The sequence below is a fragment of the Pseudopodoces humilis genome, chromosome 3, assembly GCF_049639895.1.
Source record: "Pseudopodoces humilis isolate 2021_Gansu_Grassland_sample_001 chromosome 3, ASM4963989v1, whole genome shotgun sequence".
NCBI classification, from domain to species: Eukaryota; Metazoa; Chordata; class Aves; order Passeriformes; family Paridae; genus Pseudopodoces; species Pseudopodoces humilis.
In genome coordinates, this window is record NC_142202.1 from 110685128 (window position 1) to 110704333 (window position 19206).

Here is a 19206-nt window from a genome sequence, read left to right on the forward strand (position 1 = left end):
AAAGAAGTATTTCCTGGTGTTCAGAGGAATCTCCTTTGCTTCAGTGGGTGCCCATAGCTCCTGGTCCTGTGATTTTTACTTTAAATGTAGAATTTCCATCTTTGAGAGTAATCTCCGGGGCTGAACTAGGTGACATTGGGAGGTCCCTTCCCATCCCAAACCACCTTGCAGTGACTTGTAAATCCTATGAAGGGCACCTGAGGGAGCTGGATTGCTCAGCCTGGAGAAAAGGAGGCTCAGGGGGGCCCTTCTGGCTCTGCACAACTCCCTGACAGGAGGGGACAGCCAGGGGAGGCTCTGCTCCCAGGGAACAGGGACGGGACAAGGGGACAGAACCTTCAGCTGTGGCCAGAGGACACATGTTGGACATGAGGCAGAACTTCTTCATGGAAAGGATGGTCAGGCACTGGAAGGGGCTGCCCAGGAGGTGCTGGAGTCCCCATCCCTGGAGGTGTCCAAGGAACAACAGGACGTGGCACTCAGCGCTCTGGGCTGGGGACCGCTCACAGGTTGGACCCCGGAGATCTCTCCGAGGCGGAACGATCCTGTGATTCTGTGACTTTACGCCCCTGTCCCGGATGTCTCACTGCGCTCCCCTCTGCCCCCAGGGCCGGAGTGACGGGCTCTGGGGGGTGCGGCGGGTTTGAGCCGCGCTTTGTCCGGGCCGGGCCGGGCTGGGCTGGGCTGGGCTGGGCTGGGCTCGGCCCAGCGGGGCGGCCCCGGGGCGGGGCTGGGTGCGCATGCGCGCGGCGGCCGCGGGAGCTCCCGGAGGCGGCGGCCCCGGGACTCGGCAGCGGGACAGAGGAGCGGAGAGCGAGGGGACAGCGAGGGGACACCGGGGGGACAGCGAGGGGACAGCGAGAGCGGAGAGTGCGGGACGGGAGCGCGGACACTGAGAGCGGGAGGTGAGTGCACACATGGGGTGCGGGAGATGGAGAGCAGGCGCTGAGTGCGGGCGCTGAGAGCGGGCACTGCGGGCTGTGAGTGCGGGCGATCCCCTCCCCGCTGTCCCCTCTTCTCCCCCCGGGACATCCCGCCGAGGGTCCCCAGCGAGCTCCCGGTGCGCTCCGGCGGGTACCGCCGCTCCTGCATCCCCGCCGCGCCGGGAGCATCCTTCCCTGCGGGGGGAGCGGGATCCCGGGATGGGAGCCGGGGGTGGTCGGTGTGCGGTGCCTGGTGCTTGCGGACACCCATGGAATCCGGCGGGATGCGGGATCTTTCCCTCTGTGTCACGCACAATTTTGGTTCATCAAGCCGGGGTTAGTCCAGTGGTCAGGTGGGTGCTGGGGGAGAGCTTAAAGAAGGAAGGGGTGAGCAGGGAGACACGGATTTTGCCTTAAATTCCCCCCTTACCGGTATCTCAAGGGCTTCCTGAAGGAGAGAGGTGGGCAGTGTTTTTCCTCCGTGTTTGTTTGAAATGGCTGTGGGCGGATTTTCCTTGAACGACTTTGACACCCGGGGAGCTCTGGAGGCCACGGGAAGGAGATGCATAGTTCAGCCGTGAGCTGCGAGAAGAACAGCTCCCGGTGTTTGCCTTGGAGCTGCCGCCTGCTCCTTGCGCAGACACGAGCTGGGGCGCGTCTCCAAAGGGTCACCCAAGGGTTGTTCCCTGCTGATCTTCTCCAGGATGCTTCGGGGTCATGTCCCCCCTATATCCCGTCTGGATTTTTTCCTGGCTAAAAGCTGCACAAGCATCCAAGGATCTCACTTTTTTTTTTTTTTTGGGGGGGTGGGGGGAGAGGGAGGGGAGGGAAATACTGTGGACAGTCTTAAATCACAAATATATAGATATATAAGATACATAAGATATATAGATATATAGATATATAGGTATATAATATATATATTAGAGATATATAAGTTTAGGTAAACACTGTAACAGTCAAATGTCAAACCAGTTCCTCTCTGGCATGAGCAGGGTTGGGTGTGGAGCATCCCAGTAGCTGTGCCTAGGTGGCTTTGGCTGGGGCACACAGATTTTTACTGGCATGGAGAGGTGCACTTATTGTGGGATGCTGTGGGATTGTGGCTTCAGAGCTGGGAAATTGTTAACATATCGCTAGTTGGAGGATTTTTGGGTGGGATGAGGCTTGGAGCAACCTGGTCTAGTGGAAAGTGTCCCTGCCCATGGCAGGGGCGTTGGAACAAGATGATCTTTAAGGTCCTTTCCAACCCAAAACATTTTAGGATTCTAGGATGGCTTGCTGCGGATTAGGATGAGGAGTGTAATGCTGCTCTGGCAGCAGCTGTTCAAAAAGAGCAAAGTTATGGAAAGGTCATGAAAAAGGATGAGTCCAGCTGGTCTGAAGTCTGTTTTTGCCCTCTGCCGGAGCAGGGAGGGGGCAGGCAGCTATCAGTTCTGAATTCTCGCAGCAGATTGTGCTTCTGCCTTGGGGTGCTGTGCTGATACGTGCTGCAAACAATTCTTAGAAACTCATTCAGGGCTCAACAGACTAAACCACACAGTTGCACATTTCCTGCCACCGGGGAAGGTGTGGGTTAACAGCCCTGCACCCTGCAGGATTTTCTGTTTCCTGGGCATTAATTGCTTTTATTTGTTTATGCCGAAGCTGCAGCCGAAGCCTGTGGCTGAGCAGAGGGCTGTGTCCCTGTGGATGCAAGGAGGGATGGCAGGGAGGGGTGGCCGTGCCAGTGAGGCTGGGGACAAGGGAGGTGCCACCACCGTGTCACGTGTGAGAGCTTGCAGCTACTTGCAGGTCTTGAATCAGGCACCAGCTTAATTTTTTATCTGCCAGTTTATGGGGTAACCCTTGCTCATGGGGTCAGACCAGTGGCCCTTTAACTGCATAAACCATTAATGATTAGTAAATTCTAGAAGAATAAATACCCAGGGAAGCTGCTGGAGGCTGCAGCTGTATAGTTGCCATACTTTAGAAGCTCCACAGAATCATGGAATGGTTTGGGTTGGAAGGGACATTAAAGATGATCCCGTTCCAACTCCCTGCCATGGAGTTGCTCCATGTCCCATCTTTGTTGCTCCAAGTCCTGTCCAACGTGGCCTTGGACACTTCCAGGTAGTAAGGGGAAGCTTGCTGCCACTTCCTTCCCACTCTCCAAGCCCCACCAAATCCTTGGGATTGAGTGGGACTCCAAATAAGTGAATGCAGCACAGCTTGCATCCCTTTTGTGGAGGAAATCTCCCATCTGGCCCTTCCTTGGAGCTTTGTAGCCTCCAGGAAGGACATCAGTTCTGTCACTGCAGACCTAGAACCTGGCTGGGAGAGGCCATGGGGTTAAATGGGACAAGGTCCTGGATGGGGACAAAGACTTCTAGTGCAGGGGAGAGGAAAGCTCGCAGCTCCACGGGGTTGGCACAGAGCTGCAGTCTCTCCCTGGCAGTACCTCCTCTCTGCCCGCAGCAGCCGCTGGGCTCTGCATGATTTATATACATTTTTTTCGAGTGACCAAAGCTCTAAAATCCACAGCCTTTAAAAAAAATTATGTTTTTGTACAAGAGGCTTTTGTGGATGACAGCAAAGCTGAGCAGCCTCAGCCCAGAGGTTCTTTTGGGGATTATTTGAACCAACAAACAGCACACGGCCAGTTTGGTTTGGTCGTTCTGCCCGCAGGCAGATGGTTCTGGGGTTGTCCCATCAGCAGATGGATCTGAGCAGGGAGGGATTGGTTGGCTTGTCAAGGAGTTCCCAGTTCTAGATCTGCACTGAAGGAGGATTAGTGCTGAAGGAAATTTAGGAGGTGAAAGTGGGATGCCACTGTAACAGATTCAGGCTCCTTTTTTAGTCAGTACAGTGGGAAGACCCCCAGGCACTTTGCTGGCACAATTCCAGTTTCTGGAAAAAGTCCCAGTCCATCAGTGATCCCTGCAGGGCTAAATACAGCAGGCAGGGACTGCTGGGGGTGGCAGGACCAAAACCGTGCCCAGAAGTGTGCTGACACTTCAGCAACCTGATGGTTACAGTTTGGGACTGTGGCCTGGTGTGGTTTGATTCCTGATGTACTCATCCAGGGATTTCACACCCACCTGAAATCCAGCCCCAAAGCATCGGGTGCTGCGTTGGTTGTGTGTGGGAAAAGAAAGTGGTGAGGGGATCAGGAAAGCACAAACTGCAAAGGATTAGTGAGACCAGGAAGAAGAGCTGCAGAATATTACCTCGCCCTTGAGCAAATTTCGATACAGGGGGAGTGGATTTGCCAGAGGAGGGCATTCTCAGTCAGGGTCTGTGAGCAGAATTAGTGAATATTAACTAGTGCTGATACTAGTGTTAGCAGCAGCATCACCAAGCTCCAGCCCGGGTTAGGCATGAGGAAACTGCAGCTGTGCTGTCACAGCAAACCAGAACTGTGCCATTCCCTGACGTGGTTTGGGAGATAGCACAGTCCAGGAGTTGTTCCTCGCTGACAGTTTGTGTGTGGCCACCCATTGGAGGGGTGCAGCAGCTCAGGAATGGCCAAGCCAGCCCAGCTGAACGCTCAGAACCTGATGTTGTGAAAATCAACCCCTCCTTGCACTTGCACATGATGCTTGGACTCTCACAATAAAGCCACCAGCCTCATCCAACCTTTGGTTTCCTAACTTTGGGGTTCCATTCCCCTGCTTTGCTCCCCCAAGCACCACAGGGCCTCGGGGGTCCCCCCTAATTGGGATGCTTTGCTGCAGGGACGTGGCCTTTGCCAGCAGCTCTGTTTTGCTCTGTGCCTTGTGAGCACAGCGTTCCCTGCGCTGGCTCCACTGCTCTCATCCCCTGGCCCCATCCCAAAGCTCGGGCAACGCTGAGCCCATGTCAAGAGGCACTTGCTGCTCAGCACGGCTGAGCTGGCTGCTGGCCCAGCTCGCTCCCAGGCCAGGAATTGCAGCAGAGCTGACACTGCCGTGGCTTCCGTGGGGGATCCTGCCACCTCCCACTGGCTTTCATGGCTCGTCTCCCAGCATCACGGGACGTTCGTTTCCTGAGGGATACAAGCTTGGACAAACCCTGCTCGGGCTGCACGCTCTGTGTGTGTGTGTGTGTATATAGAGAAGGGGAGAATTTGTGGCATTTTCTTTTATTTTAAATTTTCCACTAGGTTATTTTGACATTTTTTCTTAACAGATCAGGTTGTTTTAAGTTGTGCCCTTCAGTAAATCACATGGAATCACCTTTTACCTTCCAGAGCATCACAACCTGCAGGTCCCTGTTGGAGGAGTAACGGGAACTGGGCTGATGTAAATCTAACAGGGTACCTAAGTGCCTTGAGGGAAATAAAATCTGTGCAATGCACTGTTAAGTAGTCCCAGCACTGCTCAGTACATTAGGAGCACAGTATCTCGTTTCCATTAGGCAGATGAGGACTGATATCCCCATTTCATAGATGGGGAAGTGTAAGCCCAGTTTACAGAAGCCCCAGGCACCTGGCCCTTCTCTTCTTCTTCCCAGTCATCCCTTCTGGTTGCGGGGATTTCCACTTCTTCGGTGCTGGAGTGTAGATAAGTCCTTCACACCCTGCTGCTTACCCTGGCAGGGTTGTCCCTGGCACAAACCATCAAATCATGGAATCACAGAGTGGTTTGGGTTGGGAGCAACATTAAAGCTCACCCAGTTCAACTCCCCTGCCATGGGCAGGGACAGCTTCCCCTTGGTTGCTCCAAGCCCCATCCAACCTGGCCTTGGACACTTCGAGGGATCCAGGGGCAGCCACAGCTTCTCTGGGCACCCTCTGCCGGTTGTAAATCCTGTGTAAATCCCAGTAACTCCCTGAAGAAAGGATCTGAGCTCCGGGTGTTCCTGCTGCAGTCTGGAGGAATTTTGGCACCTAAATCTGTGGCAGGAGAAGGAAGCAGGTCATACCAAGACTGCACAGGAACTGCTGCTTAAGCCAGTCCGTGGTCTCGTATTTTCTCAGCTCTGGAGGTGACTTTACAAAACACAGGGCAGAATGGGATGGAGGAGCTGGCACTGTGCTCCCAGGATGGTCTTTCAAAGTTTTCTCCAGCCCTACAGAATGGTTTAATTACAGGATGAGATGTTTGTGCTCAGGGAGGACCAGCCTTGAGACAGCAGGGTTTGGGACGGGGCTTATGCAGTGCATCTGAGCTGGGTGCAGCCCCGGTGCAGCCTCTCCCAGAGCTGAACTGCTCCCTGCCATCCTGGTGCAGTAGGAGCTGTGACACCAAAGTTAACCCCATGTAGGAAGGGGTCACAATAAAACCCCAAGCTTCAAAATTACCTGGAGTCCCCCTAGGGACTTTTGCTCAAATGCCAGAGGAGAGGAATTCAGGCATTAATCACCTGCAGCTCTCCAAACCAGTCTGTTGGCCACTGCTGTTATTTTCACGCTGTTCACAATCACATCTTTTTTTTTCCCCCTTGTTTTAAATGCCATGCATTTATTAAGGACTTCCCCAAAGCTGAGTACCCCCGGTTCTCCCTGCTTTGTTTACCAAGAATTACTGCCTTTTTGGAAGCCTGTGTAAACCTCTGATGCCTGAATACCAGTCTGCGAGCAAATCTATCACACTGGTCCAGCCTCAATCTCAGACAGTGAACTCGGGGGCCAGACCGGTGGGAAAATCGACCGTACTCTGTAGGAAATTTTCTCATTCAAACCCTTCCATCAGACTGTGACCAAAAAGCAAAAGAGCTGGGAAAAAGCTCGGGTTTCCAATTACCCTCTTCAAAAGGGAGAGAAAAAATTGGAACAGGATCGTTCTCCTCCTGTGCCGGGAGTTTTTATTGTGGATGTAATGATCCAGCCTGGCCATCATCCACGCCCTCCTCGCCTTGCAGCTCCCTCGCTGAACAAACGATACTTGGTTGCTGTTAATTGGGAGCAGCCAAAATAACTGAATTCCCCGGAGATGGGGGTGAGGACGGAATCTCAACGAGACACCCCGCCAATGAATGTGGCTTTCAGCTGCTCCTACACCCCCGTGAAGGGAAAAGAATAGGGGCTCTGTGAAAGTGAAACAGCCAGTGCTGACCTTGGGTTTCTGGGTTGGTGGGGTTTTTTTGTTGTTGTTGTTGGATTTTTTTCTCTTTCTCTCTCTTTTCTAACATTAATTGCCCGTCACTTTGTCTGATCACATGATCGCTGGAAACTGCCAGCTTGTTCTCACTCGCTCATATCACAAGGTTTGAAATAAGCAGGCTATCAGGTTCCTGATTCAGCGCTATTCAGCCCCGTATCAGATGTGTTTCTTGTGATTTCGGACTATTATTTTGAAAATCTCTGCCCCTCACAGCCTGTTTAAAACTGGCATTTTCCAGCTCTGAAAGCCTGCCTGGAATAATCTGTGCTGTCAGGGAGATGTGCAGTGCCCAGGCTCTCTGGGGCGATGCTCGCTGCATGCACTGAGCTCTGGGGATGAGAGACCGTGGCAAAGTCCTGGCATGAGCACGAGCGGTGCAAGCCGGAGCCAGGCTGTGCCTGGGACAGAAGCTGCCTGTCTCTCCCACATCCTTGTCAGCATGCAAAGCAGGCAGGCCATGGACTGCACTCCCATGCATTCCTATTCCCAGGCTCAATTGCCACCCTCCCATGTGTTGATTTTGCTCTTTATGTGCAGTTTTCAGCAGGTTTGTCTGCAGGAGATGAGCACTGACTCTGCTCTCTCAGAGCTGGTCTCTTGGGCAGGTTGGTGCCCCCTCAGAGCTGGTTTTCATTTCCCGTTGTGCTGGGGTTCACTCTGGCATTACTCTGTGTTCTCTAAGATGTAAGGAACTTCAGCATGTCCTTTCTTCTTCCGCCCCACCATCATGATCATTGAATCATAGAACCCCAGAATGGTCTGGGTTGGAAAGGTCAATTTGTTCCAACTCTGCCATGGACAGGAAGTTCTTCCCTGTGAGGGTGGTGAGGCTATGGCAGAGGTTGCCCAGAGAAGCTGTGGTTGCTCCATCCCTGGAAGTGTCCAAGGTTGGACGGGGCTTGGAGCAGTCTGGGATAGTGGAAGGTGTCCCTGCCCATGGCAGGAGGTTGGAATGAGATGATCTTCAAACCACTCCCCAATTCCATAATTTGTGAATGAACTCCATTAGCTACAAGAAGACAGAATGGACTGGCTGTACATTGGAACAGGGAAGGGTGAGTGTTCCCTCCTGTTCACACTGTGCCCTCCTAGGAGTGCCCCAAACTCAAAATTTGCCTTGCCTCCCTAAATTTTGGCATGTAACTCCACAGGCATACACAACCTGCTGAACTGCATGTCCCATGATAGGTGAGGGCCCTGCAGACCCTTAGGAGAGAAACAAAGTCTTTATGAGTGTGCACTACATTAACTCCCCAGCAAGTGTGCTCTCTTCAGCATTACACATCTGTGAAACTGAAACAGCATTTCCAGGGACCATTTTGCCTTCTGTGGCTAAAGCAGCTCCATCAAACACAGCAGACAAAGTCCCCTGTCGCAATCAGGGTAAAAAAACAACTCCAGCCTTGAGAGATGCTAAGGGAGAAAGCCTAGGCAGCATAGGGCGGAAAGAATTTTCTAGAAAATGAAACCTAATTATGACAGCTCCTCTCTGCTAGAATACAGAAGCAACATGAAAATATTTTGTCTCTTATCAGATACTTTGGGTTTCTACAGGAGGTGAGATTTGCTACCTGGTTGAGAGTCTGATCTGACTTTGCTCTTTGTGCTGTCTCACCCTTGGACTGCAAGGTCCCACCTCCCTGCTTTCAGAAACTCTCATGGTGTTTCACACTGTCCTGTCCTCTGAATCACAGCCTAGCAGGGGTCTCCAATCACAGAATCACAGACTGGTTTGGATTGAAAGGGATCTTAAAGCTCCTCTAGTTCTGCCACGGGCAGGGACGCCTTCACCAGACCAGATGCCCACACAAACTATTGGTGTCTCACCTCTGGACACAGCTGGTATCTCATGTAACAGGAGAAAAATTGGCTGTTTTCCACACTCAGGCAAAATACTTACCTGCATTTCCTTTTTTTTTTTGCTCCTCCATCCCCTGCAGCTCCACTCATTTGCATATAAGCTTAGGAGACAGATTCTGCTCCTGCAAACCTGTGTGTGTTGGTTTCACAGGAGTAACCACAGCCCTGCACAGTCTGGTGGGGCCCCATCAGCACCAATTTCAGTTTAACATGGGCATTTGTGATGAATTTTCCTCTATTTTGTATGACACAAACACCAGCAGGGAAGAGCGGTATCTAGGTTATTGGGAAACAGGGGGTATTGGGAATTAATTTAATGCCAGCAGTTGTTCTCCACACATTAGGATCCTGCTGTGGCCTGAATCTGAATCTTGCCAGCCAAAGCTTAGCAAGTCTGGAGGTTACCAAGGAGCAGAGAAGGCAGAGGAGTGCCCAGCGCTGGATTTGGCTGCTCTAAGCATCCAGGGATGTCTCTGGCAGTCCCTCAGCTTTGGCTCCATGGATGCTCCCAAAGGTCTGATGCTGTACCCAAACTGCAGCCAGCTCTCATTTCTTCAGTCCCTCTCAATCCTGATGCTTCTTACTTGTGGAGGGATGAGGGCTGCAGGTTTGGGACTGTGGATTTCTCTACTTCTCCCTCTGCCATACTCACTACAGTAAGCCATGGGCAAACTGTGACAGGGAAATTTGAGTTTCTCTGCAAGCTCCGTGATTTGGTTGGGACCCTCTTAACTCATGTGCAGACAGGCTGGTTATCCCTTAGATGAGTAATTTACATCCCAGTTTTGTTCCTGAGCATTTTTTTCTGGGGTGAGGGTTGAAAAATCACCTTCATAAATCATCAGATGCCTTCTTGTCAACGAACTGCTTCCTGCAGTTGGCAGCTCGTGGCTTCTGAACACGCTCCAAGCTGAGTGCCTGAGGAAGTGGCGAGGAAGGGCAGGTTTGTGGCATTGCTGTGCCCATCTGATGCAGGCTGATCTGCAGGGATAGTGCTCTGCATCCTCCTCTGTGCTGAATTTAGGTCAGAGAACAGATAACCCTGGGAATTTGGTACTCTCTCAGATGCTTCTTGAACTCCTGAGGAGATCTGGTACCTCTAAACTTGACAATATTCATAGAATCATGGAATAGTTTGGATTAGAAGGGACCTGAAAGACCATCTTGACCCAACACCCTGCCATGGACAAGGACATCTTCCACTATCCCTGGTTGCTCCAAGCCCACCCAGTCTAGCCTGGAACACTTTCAGGGATTCAGGGGCAGCCACAGCTTCTCTGGGCACCCTTTGCTAGGGACTTGCCACACTCACAGGAAACAATTCCTTCCCAATATCCCATCTATCCCTGCCCTCTGGCAGTGGGAAGCCATTGCCCTTGTCCTTGGCCTGTCCTTCCAGGCCCTTGTCCCAAGTCCCTCTCCAGCTCTCTTGGAGCCCCTTTAGGCCCTGGAAGGTGCTCTACGGGCCAGCATCTCGATGGTGCCATGGTTAATCCCACTGGGAATGGCAGCATGCTCTTCGCCCCGGTGCGCCACCATTAACATTTCCTCTTTCTCCGATCCCCGCAGGGCAGGAAGACGACGTTCCCTGGTGTGGGGCTGAAGGCAGCGGGATGACAGCCATCCTGGAGCGGCTCAGCACGCTGTCCCTCAGCGGGCAGCACCTCAGCCGGCTGCCCCGGCTGCTGGAGGATGGCTTCCCCAAGATGCCCTGCACGGTGAAGGAGTGCGAGGTGCCGCAGCTCTTCCGTGAGCCCTACATCCACAGCGGGTACCGCCCCACCGGCCAGGACTGGCGCTACTACTTCCTCAGCCTCTTCCAGAAGCACAACGAGGTGGTCAACGTGTGGACTCATCTCCTGGCTGCGCTGGCCGTGCTGCTGAGGTTCAAGACGTTTGTGGAGGCCGAGCAGTTGCCTGTGGATGTGTGGTCCTTGCCGTTGCTCATCTTTGTCCTCTCCTCTGTCACCTACCTGACCTGCAGCCTCTTGGCGCACCTGCTGCAGTCCAAGTCGGAGCTGTACCACTACACCTTCTACTTCATGGACTATGTTGGAGTCAGCATCTACCAGTATGGCAGTGCCCTGGCTCATTTCTACTACAGCTCTGACCAAGCCTGGTACGACAAGTTCTGGCTTTTCTTCCTGCCAGCAGCAGCTTTCTGTGGCTGGTTGTCCTGTGCCGGCTGCTGCTATGCCAAATACCGGTACCGACGGCCTTACCCCATCATGAGGAAGATGTGCCAGGTGATCCCAGCAGGGCTGGCTTTCATCCTGGATATCAGTCCCGTGGCTCACCGGGTGGTCGTGTGTCACCTGGGGGGCTGTCAGGAAGATGCTGCTTGGTACCACACGTACCAGATACTGTTTTTCCTTGTCAGTGCTTATTTCTTTTCCTGCCCTGTCCCTGAGAAATACTTCCCTGGCTCCTGTGATATTGTTGGCCATGCCCACCAGATCTTCCACACCTTCCTGGCCATCTGCACCCTGTCGCAGCTGGAGGCCATTCTTTTGGATTACAAGAACAGGCAGGAGATTTTCCTGAAGAGACATGGGCCTTTCACGGTTTATCTGTCCTGCATCTCTTTTTTCGGCTTGGTGGCCTGTAGTGCCATCACAGCTTACATCCTGCAACGCAGGATCAAGGCCAGCCTGGCTAAAAAGGACTCCTGAGAGTCATGGACGTGACAGGCATGACATCACCAGAGAAAATCAAGAAAAGGGGGCATAACATACTAGAGACATGACTGTCTTACTTGCCTAACATGCCATGACTAACCAGGACCTCGGACTCAGATGGAAGGCTGGACACTTCATGCTGGATGCATTTTCACAGCAGGAATTGCCTTTTGCCATCCGGGTGGGGGGGGGGGGGACATGGAGTGTTTTAAGCCAGAACAAGTCACTGAACCAAGGATGCTGGAATAGGCAGAGGTTCCTTGTTCATTCTGGTAGAGCTGCGGGTGAGACCTTACTGAAGGTCAGGGAGGGCAGCCTGGAGGCTGGGGGGCTATAGAAGGGTGTGCCAGGGCTCACAACACCATGAGGACCACAGCTGGATGTGATGACCTCTCTGGGTTTTGCTATATCTACATGAGAACTGTTCCTATCAAAGGCACTAGGAAGGTTTTGGGAAGTCTGTGTTTCTAGGGTTTGGATGTGAGGGCATGTGTGGCACAGTGGCTGCTAGAATCCTTTTCCTGTTCCAGCCAGGTTCTGTCTGCACTCCCCTTGTCAAGTGTGTCAATGCCAGGTCACTTAGATGGCTTTGGGAAAACATCTTTGGAGATCCAGGCTTGACCTGGGGTCCTCTGGGACAAACTGGGTCTGTGTCACCTGTCTAGGGAGTCTGACCAACCTCTAGCAACATCCATGAAATATGGAATTACTTGGATGTGACCTGTTTGATACAGGAAAGGCTCTGCTCCTCCAACACCACCACTGTGATCACAGCCAAAAGGGTGTGAAGGTGAAGGAGTCTTTATTCCCCTCTTGATGAGCATCCTTGGTGAGCATTGTGGGAAAGCTGACCTTGAAGCTGCAGGGTTGCTGTTCTGTGACCAGTGAGGTTGTGACTGGCATGTTTTTATCAGTACTAGATGAAGGTGGAACAGCAAAAGGCCAGGAGCAGGGTGACAGCATCAGGGTCCTGCACCTCAGCATGGGTTTGTCCTTGGTGATTCCTGTGTGGAGTAGAAAGGATAGTGATCAGGGTCACTTAGTGTCCACTGGTCACTCCTATCCAAGGTAACAAAGGCTGGATTACTGTGTCCCTCACTAGAAGAATCTATTCTGTGCTTGCCTTGGGGGAATATTGAACATGGAACCACCAAGGAGGTTTAAATCTTTGCTGAAACCAAGGAATCCATGGGATCTATCTCAGCCACAGATTTGTCTCACTGAACCCAAGGGCAGGCAAATGAATTGTGATTGTTGGTTCTGAGCAGGCAGAATGTAGGGTTGGGGGGATATGGTTGGTGAGGACAAGCACTGATTTCTACACTTCATCTGTGTTCTAGCTCTTGAGGTGTGCATGTTCCATGTGTGTGCATGGGATTTGTTATCCGGAAAGGCTTTGCCTTGGGATTTTATATCTGCAGAGCCTCCTGGTTGGGTTAAGATTAACCTGAAGGAAACAGTGCTGTCCTGCTGGAGGAGCAAGGTGGGCCAGATTTGTTAATGGGTGATGGAAAACCTGTAAATAGGTACTTCGCTGGTCCTGTGTTTAGTAGGTAAATTTGGAACTCATGGCCCTATAGAAAATTAAATACAAAGGGAGAGGAAAGTAAGTTTGGAGTATAGGAGAAGAAATCATAGGAAAGCCTTCAGGAGGTCATCAAGTCCACCCTTTCTCATCAGTCCTGGCCTCAGAGCTTAGAAATTAATTACTTAATTTCATAGGGTGTTTTTGATGGTACAGGTGGTACAGCCATGCTGACTTAGCAGAAAATCTGACTTAGGGGAGATGCCAAGCAGGGGTTGTCCCACTTGCACCTCACTGAACCTCTTCCCATGCACAGAAGCTCATCTGGCCACGGAGCAAGCCAGCACTGGGAGAGGCAGCATTGGGAAACCAATCCCACTGAAAAAATGTCAGTAATTTTCAGCTGGTTTTAACTCTGAGCCAGCTCACTTGGACAATGCAGCTGCTGGCAGGGAAGGGCTGGAGTGGAGGCCAGCAGCAGTTCTTCCTTGCATGGCAGCTGGCTGCTCAACTCACTCAGCTGCACCGGTGGACTACTCCCTCCATGGGCTCTGGCTTTGCTTGTGGGTCTCCTCCCAGTCTGAGGAAAGGCTTCCAGTGGGAGCAGCTTTTTCTCACAGCCTAATTTGCCTTGGTTTTGTGGTAGATAGGGAAGAACAAGGCACTGGGTGTGGAACTGACTGGATGGTATTAGTGAGTTCCTGTGCAGAAACAGAGGTAAATCAGGCTGGTCCAGAGCTCATTTCTGGTATAAAATGGAGAAGGATTAGGCATGGCTCATAACAGCAAACCTGCTCTGCTGCTACCTGGAGTTATACTGGTTATACCAAAGGAAGGGATCGCCCAGGGGTCCCCTCCTCTGAGGGTTTGAAAACAGATGGCATGCCCTGCCCTTGTTGAAAGAGGGTGAGTACGGTAATGCCATCTCGTTCAGGGACAGGCAGAGGAGCCCACATGGCTCTTCCAAGCTACTTTTGGTCGTATCTTCTCCTCCCTGGCTGAACAGAAGTGACAACAGAAGTGACACTTCTCTGGAGCAGTGGTGTGACAGTGGAGGTGTTTTTGCACACTCCCATGTTTCCCCTCAGGTGAAGCTGCTCCCATCTCGGCATGGCCCTGCACTCCCACCTGGAGCTGACCTCCTGGTTACGATGATGGGTGGAGTGAGCGGGGATGTACAACACAGATCTGTGCTGCTGTGAGGATGTGCCCTTGTGTCACAAGAGGCTCACCAACACTGGAGCTTCCTTCATCCCTGTCTCCATCCTCCTCCTCTTCCTCCAACCAGCTTCTTTCCTTCCTTCATCCCCAGACTTTATCCTTGTGCCTTATGGACCTGGCTGCCTTCCTGGGCAGACTCCACATGCCGCAGTCTGCTGGATCTCAGCTGGAAAGTGGCAGTGGAAGCTTTGCCAGTGATCCAGAGGAGATCAGGGCTGTATCTGGAAAGAGCCAAAGTGCTGCTGTGATAAATGCTCAGTTTGTCTGAGCCCCCCAGGACCTTCTCCTTGGGCTCACTGCTTGGAGCAGGTCTCCTCCATCCCGGTGTTCCTAAGGAGGCATGGCTGGGAAGGATGTACCAGTGGCCAGAGCCGGTGGAGAGCTGACCACCAAAGGATGAGCGCACCTGAGATCCCAAAGGGACCGAGGTCACAGTCCTCTCCCTCAGGAATCTCTAGTCCTGAGGTAGTATTCCTGCAGATCTTGCAAACCAGGACAGATCCTGAGAATTCATCACAATGTGCCTTGTGCTATTCCTTTTGGGGATTAATCTTGAAGGAACCTGAGGGTCAAGGGCAGCCTCTTCGCTGTCTGCTGGTCCATGGTTGCTCTTAACTGCCAATTCCCACTGACAGGATTTGCTCAGTGTACAGAGCAGGAGGAGAGGATGGAGACAGGTGCTTTAAATTTGTATTTATGTCTAATTTGTGTAACGAGGCAAGGACGGGTTCCTCATGTGCCTTGCAATTTACATCTTTTACTGACAAGATTATTTTTAAGCACTGTTTGTTACTAAACAGAAATACAAAAGAGTTTGTATTTTTTTTTCCTTTGGGAAACAGGGAAGGATATGAGTGTTCCTTATTAACTATCCCCTTCCCAACTCCCATCTGCTGACTTTGTATTGTTGAAAACATTGACAATATTTTAAGCTTTGTACTGTACTGATCTTTATTTAAAAACTTTAGTGGAAAAAAAAAAATCTGTGAAAGCAAAATAATTGGTGTGGTGTGAAATTCCCAAATGCACAACTACAGAAGGTTCTGAGTTATTAGAAAGAAAAGGGGACAATAATTACACAGAGGATATATTAGAGTGATAATAATTACAATAATGAACAATAAGGTGTGGTTTTATCTGTGCATCTCAAAGCACTGTCACGGTTTCACAATACCTGTTGGATTTCCTTCCCTTTCCACAAGGGAAGTGCAGAACAGCTTCCCTGACACTGATTAGGAAACTTTTAATTCATCATCCACAGTCACAGAAGGGTTGAGTTTGGAAAAGATCTCTGGGGGCCATTTGCTCCAACCCTCAGCTCAAGCAGGGCTACCCAGAGCTGGTTGTCCAGATGGATTTTGAATATCTCCAAGGATGAAGACTCTGTCACCTCTCTGGGAAACCTGTGCCAGTGCCTAGCCGCCCTCACAGTAAAAAAGCGTTTCCTGATGCTCAGAGGAACCTCCTGTGTGTGCCCATGGCCTCTGGTCCTGGCCCTGGGGCCTGGCACAGAACCTCATCCTGTCCTCTTTGCACCCTCCCTTCAGGGATTTATATACACCTACAAAATCCTTTAAACATTCCCTGATCCGTTTCTCTTACACCAAGGTACATATTCCTTGCTTCAGCCCTTCCTCCTGGTCTCAGGGACCAAGAATTTATGAAGGCTCATCTTGCTGGTAAAGACTGAGGTACAGAAGGCTTTTCCACGTTCTCTGTAGCCAGCTGCCACATATTATTGAGCAATAGGCCCACTACATTTTCCCTTCTATCCCTTTTGTTACCCTCTAGAAATCCTTCCTGAACAGATTCCAGTTGGACTTTGCCTTTCTTCATCCCCACACACTCAGATCATGTCTCTGTATTCCCTTCTATCTGTGTCCTTGCTTTCACCTTCTCTCTGCTTCTTCTGTGTTTTTTTCAGGAGCTCCCTGTTTATCCATGCAGGCCTGCTGGCATTTTTGCCCAGCTTCCTGCTCATCAGAATGGACTGTTCTTGAGCTTGGAGGTGACTCCTCCCAGGCTTCCTTATCCCAGGGCACTCTACCGAGGGGATAGAGGCCTTCAAAGAGGCCAGAGTCTGAAGTCTAGTGTTTGAAGTTTGCACTCCTCTCTTCCTTCAGGATCCTGAACTCCACCAGCCAACTCTGCCTTTGACCACCAATTCCCAGCAAACCATGGCTGGTGAGTCTGATGTCCAGCAATGCAGCTCTCCTTGTTGGTTCCTCCATCACTTGGAGGAGGGATTTACCAGTACTGCATTCCAGAAACCTCCTGGACCGTGAATCACAGAATTATAGAAGGGTTTGGGTTGGAATGGACCTTAAAGATCATCTTGTTTCAATCCCCTGCCATGGCCAGGGACACCTTCCACTAGACCAGGGTTCTCAGGGCTCCGTCCAACTTGACCCTGAATGTTTCCACGGATAGGGCATTCACAGCTTTTCTGGACAACCAGTTCCAGGGCCTCACCAACCCCACACCAAAGAATTTCTTCCTAATATCCAGTCTAAATCTGCTCTCTGGCTTCACTTTGAAGCTGTTCCCCTTTGTCCTGTCTCTACATGTTTTTGTAAATAGTCCCTCTCCATCTTTCCTGTAGGCTCCCTTCAGGTACTGGAAGACTGCAATTAAGTTACCCTGAAGCCTTCTCTTCTCCAGGATGAACAATCAAAATTCTCTTGGCATTTTCTCTTAGGAGAGGTGCTCCATCCCTCTTTAGTTGTCCTTCCAGCAGCTGTCAGCGTGGATGAAGTTCCCCATGAGGAGTAAGGCCTGCAAACAGGCAACTGCCCAGTACAGTGTCACCCACACTGGTTATCCCTTGAACCCTTGCCCTGTAAGCTCTCTGTTGGCTTATCATCCACACAGAATTCCAGGCACTCCAGCTATTCTCTCACTAAAGGGCAGCTCCCTCTCCTCACCTTTTTGGCATGTCTGTATCCCTCCATTACACTGGGGTCGTGGGAGCCATCCCACACCTTCCTGATCCCAACAAGATCATGGCCCTGCAGATGCACCTGGATCTCTGACTCGTCATGCCCAGTCCCCACACTGCTGGTGTTCTTTACACACATTCCTGAGAGACACCCCAGCACACTGACTTCCCAGATTTAGGGATTCCAGTTTGGGGAGTTTCTCCATCATGGTGTTTTATTGATTTTCTGATCCCTTTCTGTCATATCGCTCCAGGTCCTCAAGTAATCAACCTTACATGTGAGCATTGTGTGAAATCACATACATAATTCACCAATTTTTCCTGAATTTCAGAACTTAAAACCTCTAGAATATCTTCTAATTTCCCTTCCAATAACCAGTAATTTTAATTATTATTTCTTAATATAGCACACAGACCAAGGCTTCTGCAGGTTGTGTTTTTACCCACCAGAGGGCGAGTTGTCTCCATCTGTGTCCTCCAGTGCCACGAAAGCAGAGGCCGATAAGGAATTATTTTTCCCTTTCACGACTACATAGCAGGTATGTAGGAAGCTAAAAAGGCTCATCTTAACCTTGGCAAGTCAGACTTGTCTGTCCAGAAGTTGTCAAGGATGAAGCTTAATCCAGATCTTCACTTTAATTCCTTATTCCTCATTTCTCCTCTCTCCTGCTTTACAGTCACTTACAAAGTTTCTGCTATGGCTTTTCTTCTGCTTCCTTCTGTGGAACCCCAGAATGGTTTGAGTTGGAAGGGACATTAAAGACCATGTCATTCCAAACCCCTGCCATGAGCAGGGATACCTTTCGTTAAACCAGATTGCTCAACCTGGCCTTGAACACTCCAGGGATGGCACAGCCACCGCTTCTCTGGGCAACCTGTGCCAGGGCCTCCCCACAGTCACAGGGATTAATTCCTTCCCAATATCCTATCTAACCCTGCCCTCTAGCAGTTTAAAACCACTGCCCCTTGTCCTGCCACTGCATACCCTTGTAAATCATCCCTTTTGGGCTCTCTCGCAACCCCTTTAGGCACTGGAAAGGACTCGAAGGACTTCCCAGAGCCTTCTTTTCTCCAGGCTGAACATGCCTAGCTTGTCATCTTTATAGACTGTGCACTAGGCATTCTGCCACACAGCTTTGTCACAAATTTGCAGTCACTCTCCTTGGGGATGATCCTTGGTACACAGAGGTGAGTTTCCTTCTCTGAGACAGGCCCCGTTCCCTGTTAAATGCTGCCTGGATATTGCAGCTTGAAAAACCAGAGGGCTTGATCAGAGTCCTGCACCTGGGTCTAAGTCAGCCCTCACACCAGGAGCTTTGCTGTCTTCCAGGTTCAGCTCTTCCAGCCCTGCTTGGCCTTCAGTCCATTATTTTCCTTTGTAAGCTCATCAGCCTCGTTCTTTATCTCCCACTGTCTGGCTTTCTTCTCTCTCCCAGACTCTGCTCAGACAGACGGTCTGGCTGTCATTCTCCCTGCTTCTGCTTACAAAACCTTCGGATCTGCTGCCTGCCCTTGAATCACAGCCTGGCTTGGCTGGTGTACTGGTGATAAAAAGAACAAAGCAAAGATGCACAAAAAAACTTTTTTCATGGAATCCTAGAAGGTTTGCGTTGGAAGGGACGTTCAGGATCATCTCGTTCCAACCCCCTTGCTATGGGCAGGGACACCTTCCACTAGACTAGGTTTCTCCTAAATCCTGTCCAGCTTGGCCCTGAACGCTTCCAGGGATGAGGAATCCACTTCTTTTGGGGAATCCACAACTTCTGTAGGCAACAAACAATTTCTGTTTTCCATGGTAATGGATTTAGCTCCGTTCTCTCTCTTACATTTGGGAGTAGCGTTTGTATAGCCACTTTCCCTTGATGGTATCCCTGATGCTTCTCTTTGCCCCTTCCTCTAGACATAAAAATCATGTTTGAGAGGAATTTTATCAGTGCTAAATATGAAAAATACACTATTTTACAACTATATACATTTTTATACATGTGTATATACA

The 19206-nt window shown here is 50.8% G+C and overlaps 1 protein-coding gene across 2 annotated transcripts; it reads left to right on the plus strand.

Annotated features, from left to right (window-relative positions):
- The first annotated feature begins 813 nt into the window (after nucleotides 1-813).
- PAQR8 (progestin and adipoQ receptor family member 8) lies at nucleotides 814-15238 on the plus strand. 2 transcript variants are annotated; one of them, XM_014257667.2, is made up of 2 exons: nucleotides 814-905; nucleotides 10418-15238. In XM_014257667.2, the coding sequence occupies exon 2, from the start codon at nucleotides 10462-10464 to the stop codon at nucleotides 11518-11520; it is 1059 nt and encodes a 352-aa protein (XP_014113142.1). In that variant the 5' UTR covers nucleotides 814-905; nucleotides 10418-10461; the 3' UTR covers nucleotides 11521-15238. The 2 variants fall into 2 exon arrangements, with proteins under 2 accessions (XP_014113142.1, XP_087909830.1); XM_088053704.1 differs by lacking the exon at nucleotides 814-905 and adding an exon at nucleotides 9261-9362.
- The last annotated feature ends 3968 nt before the right edge of the window (nucleotides 15239-19206 follow it).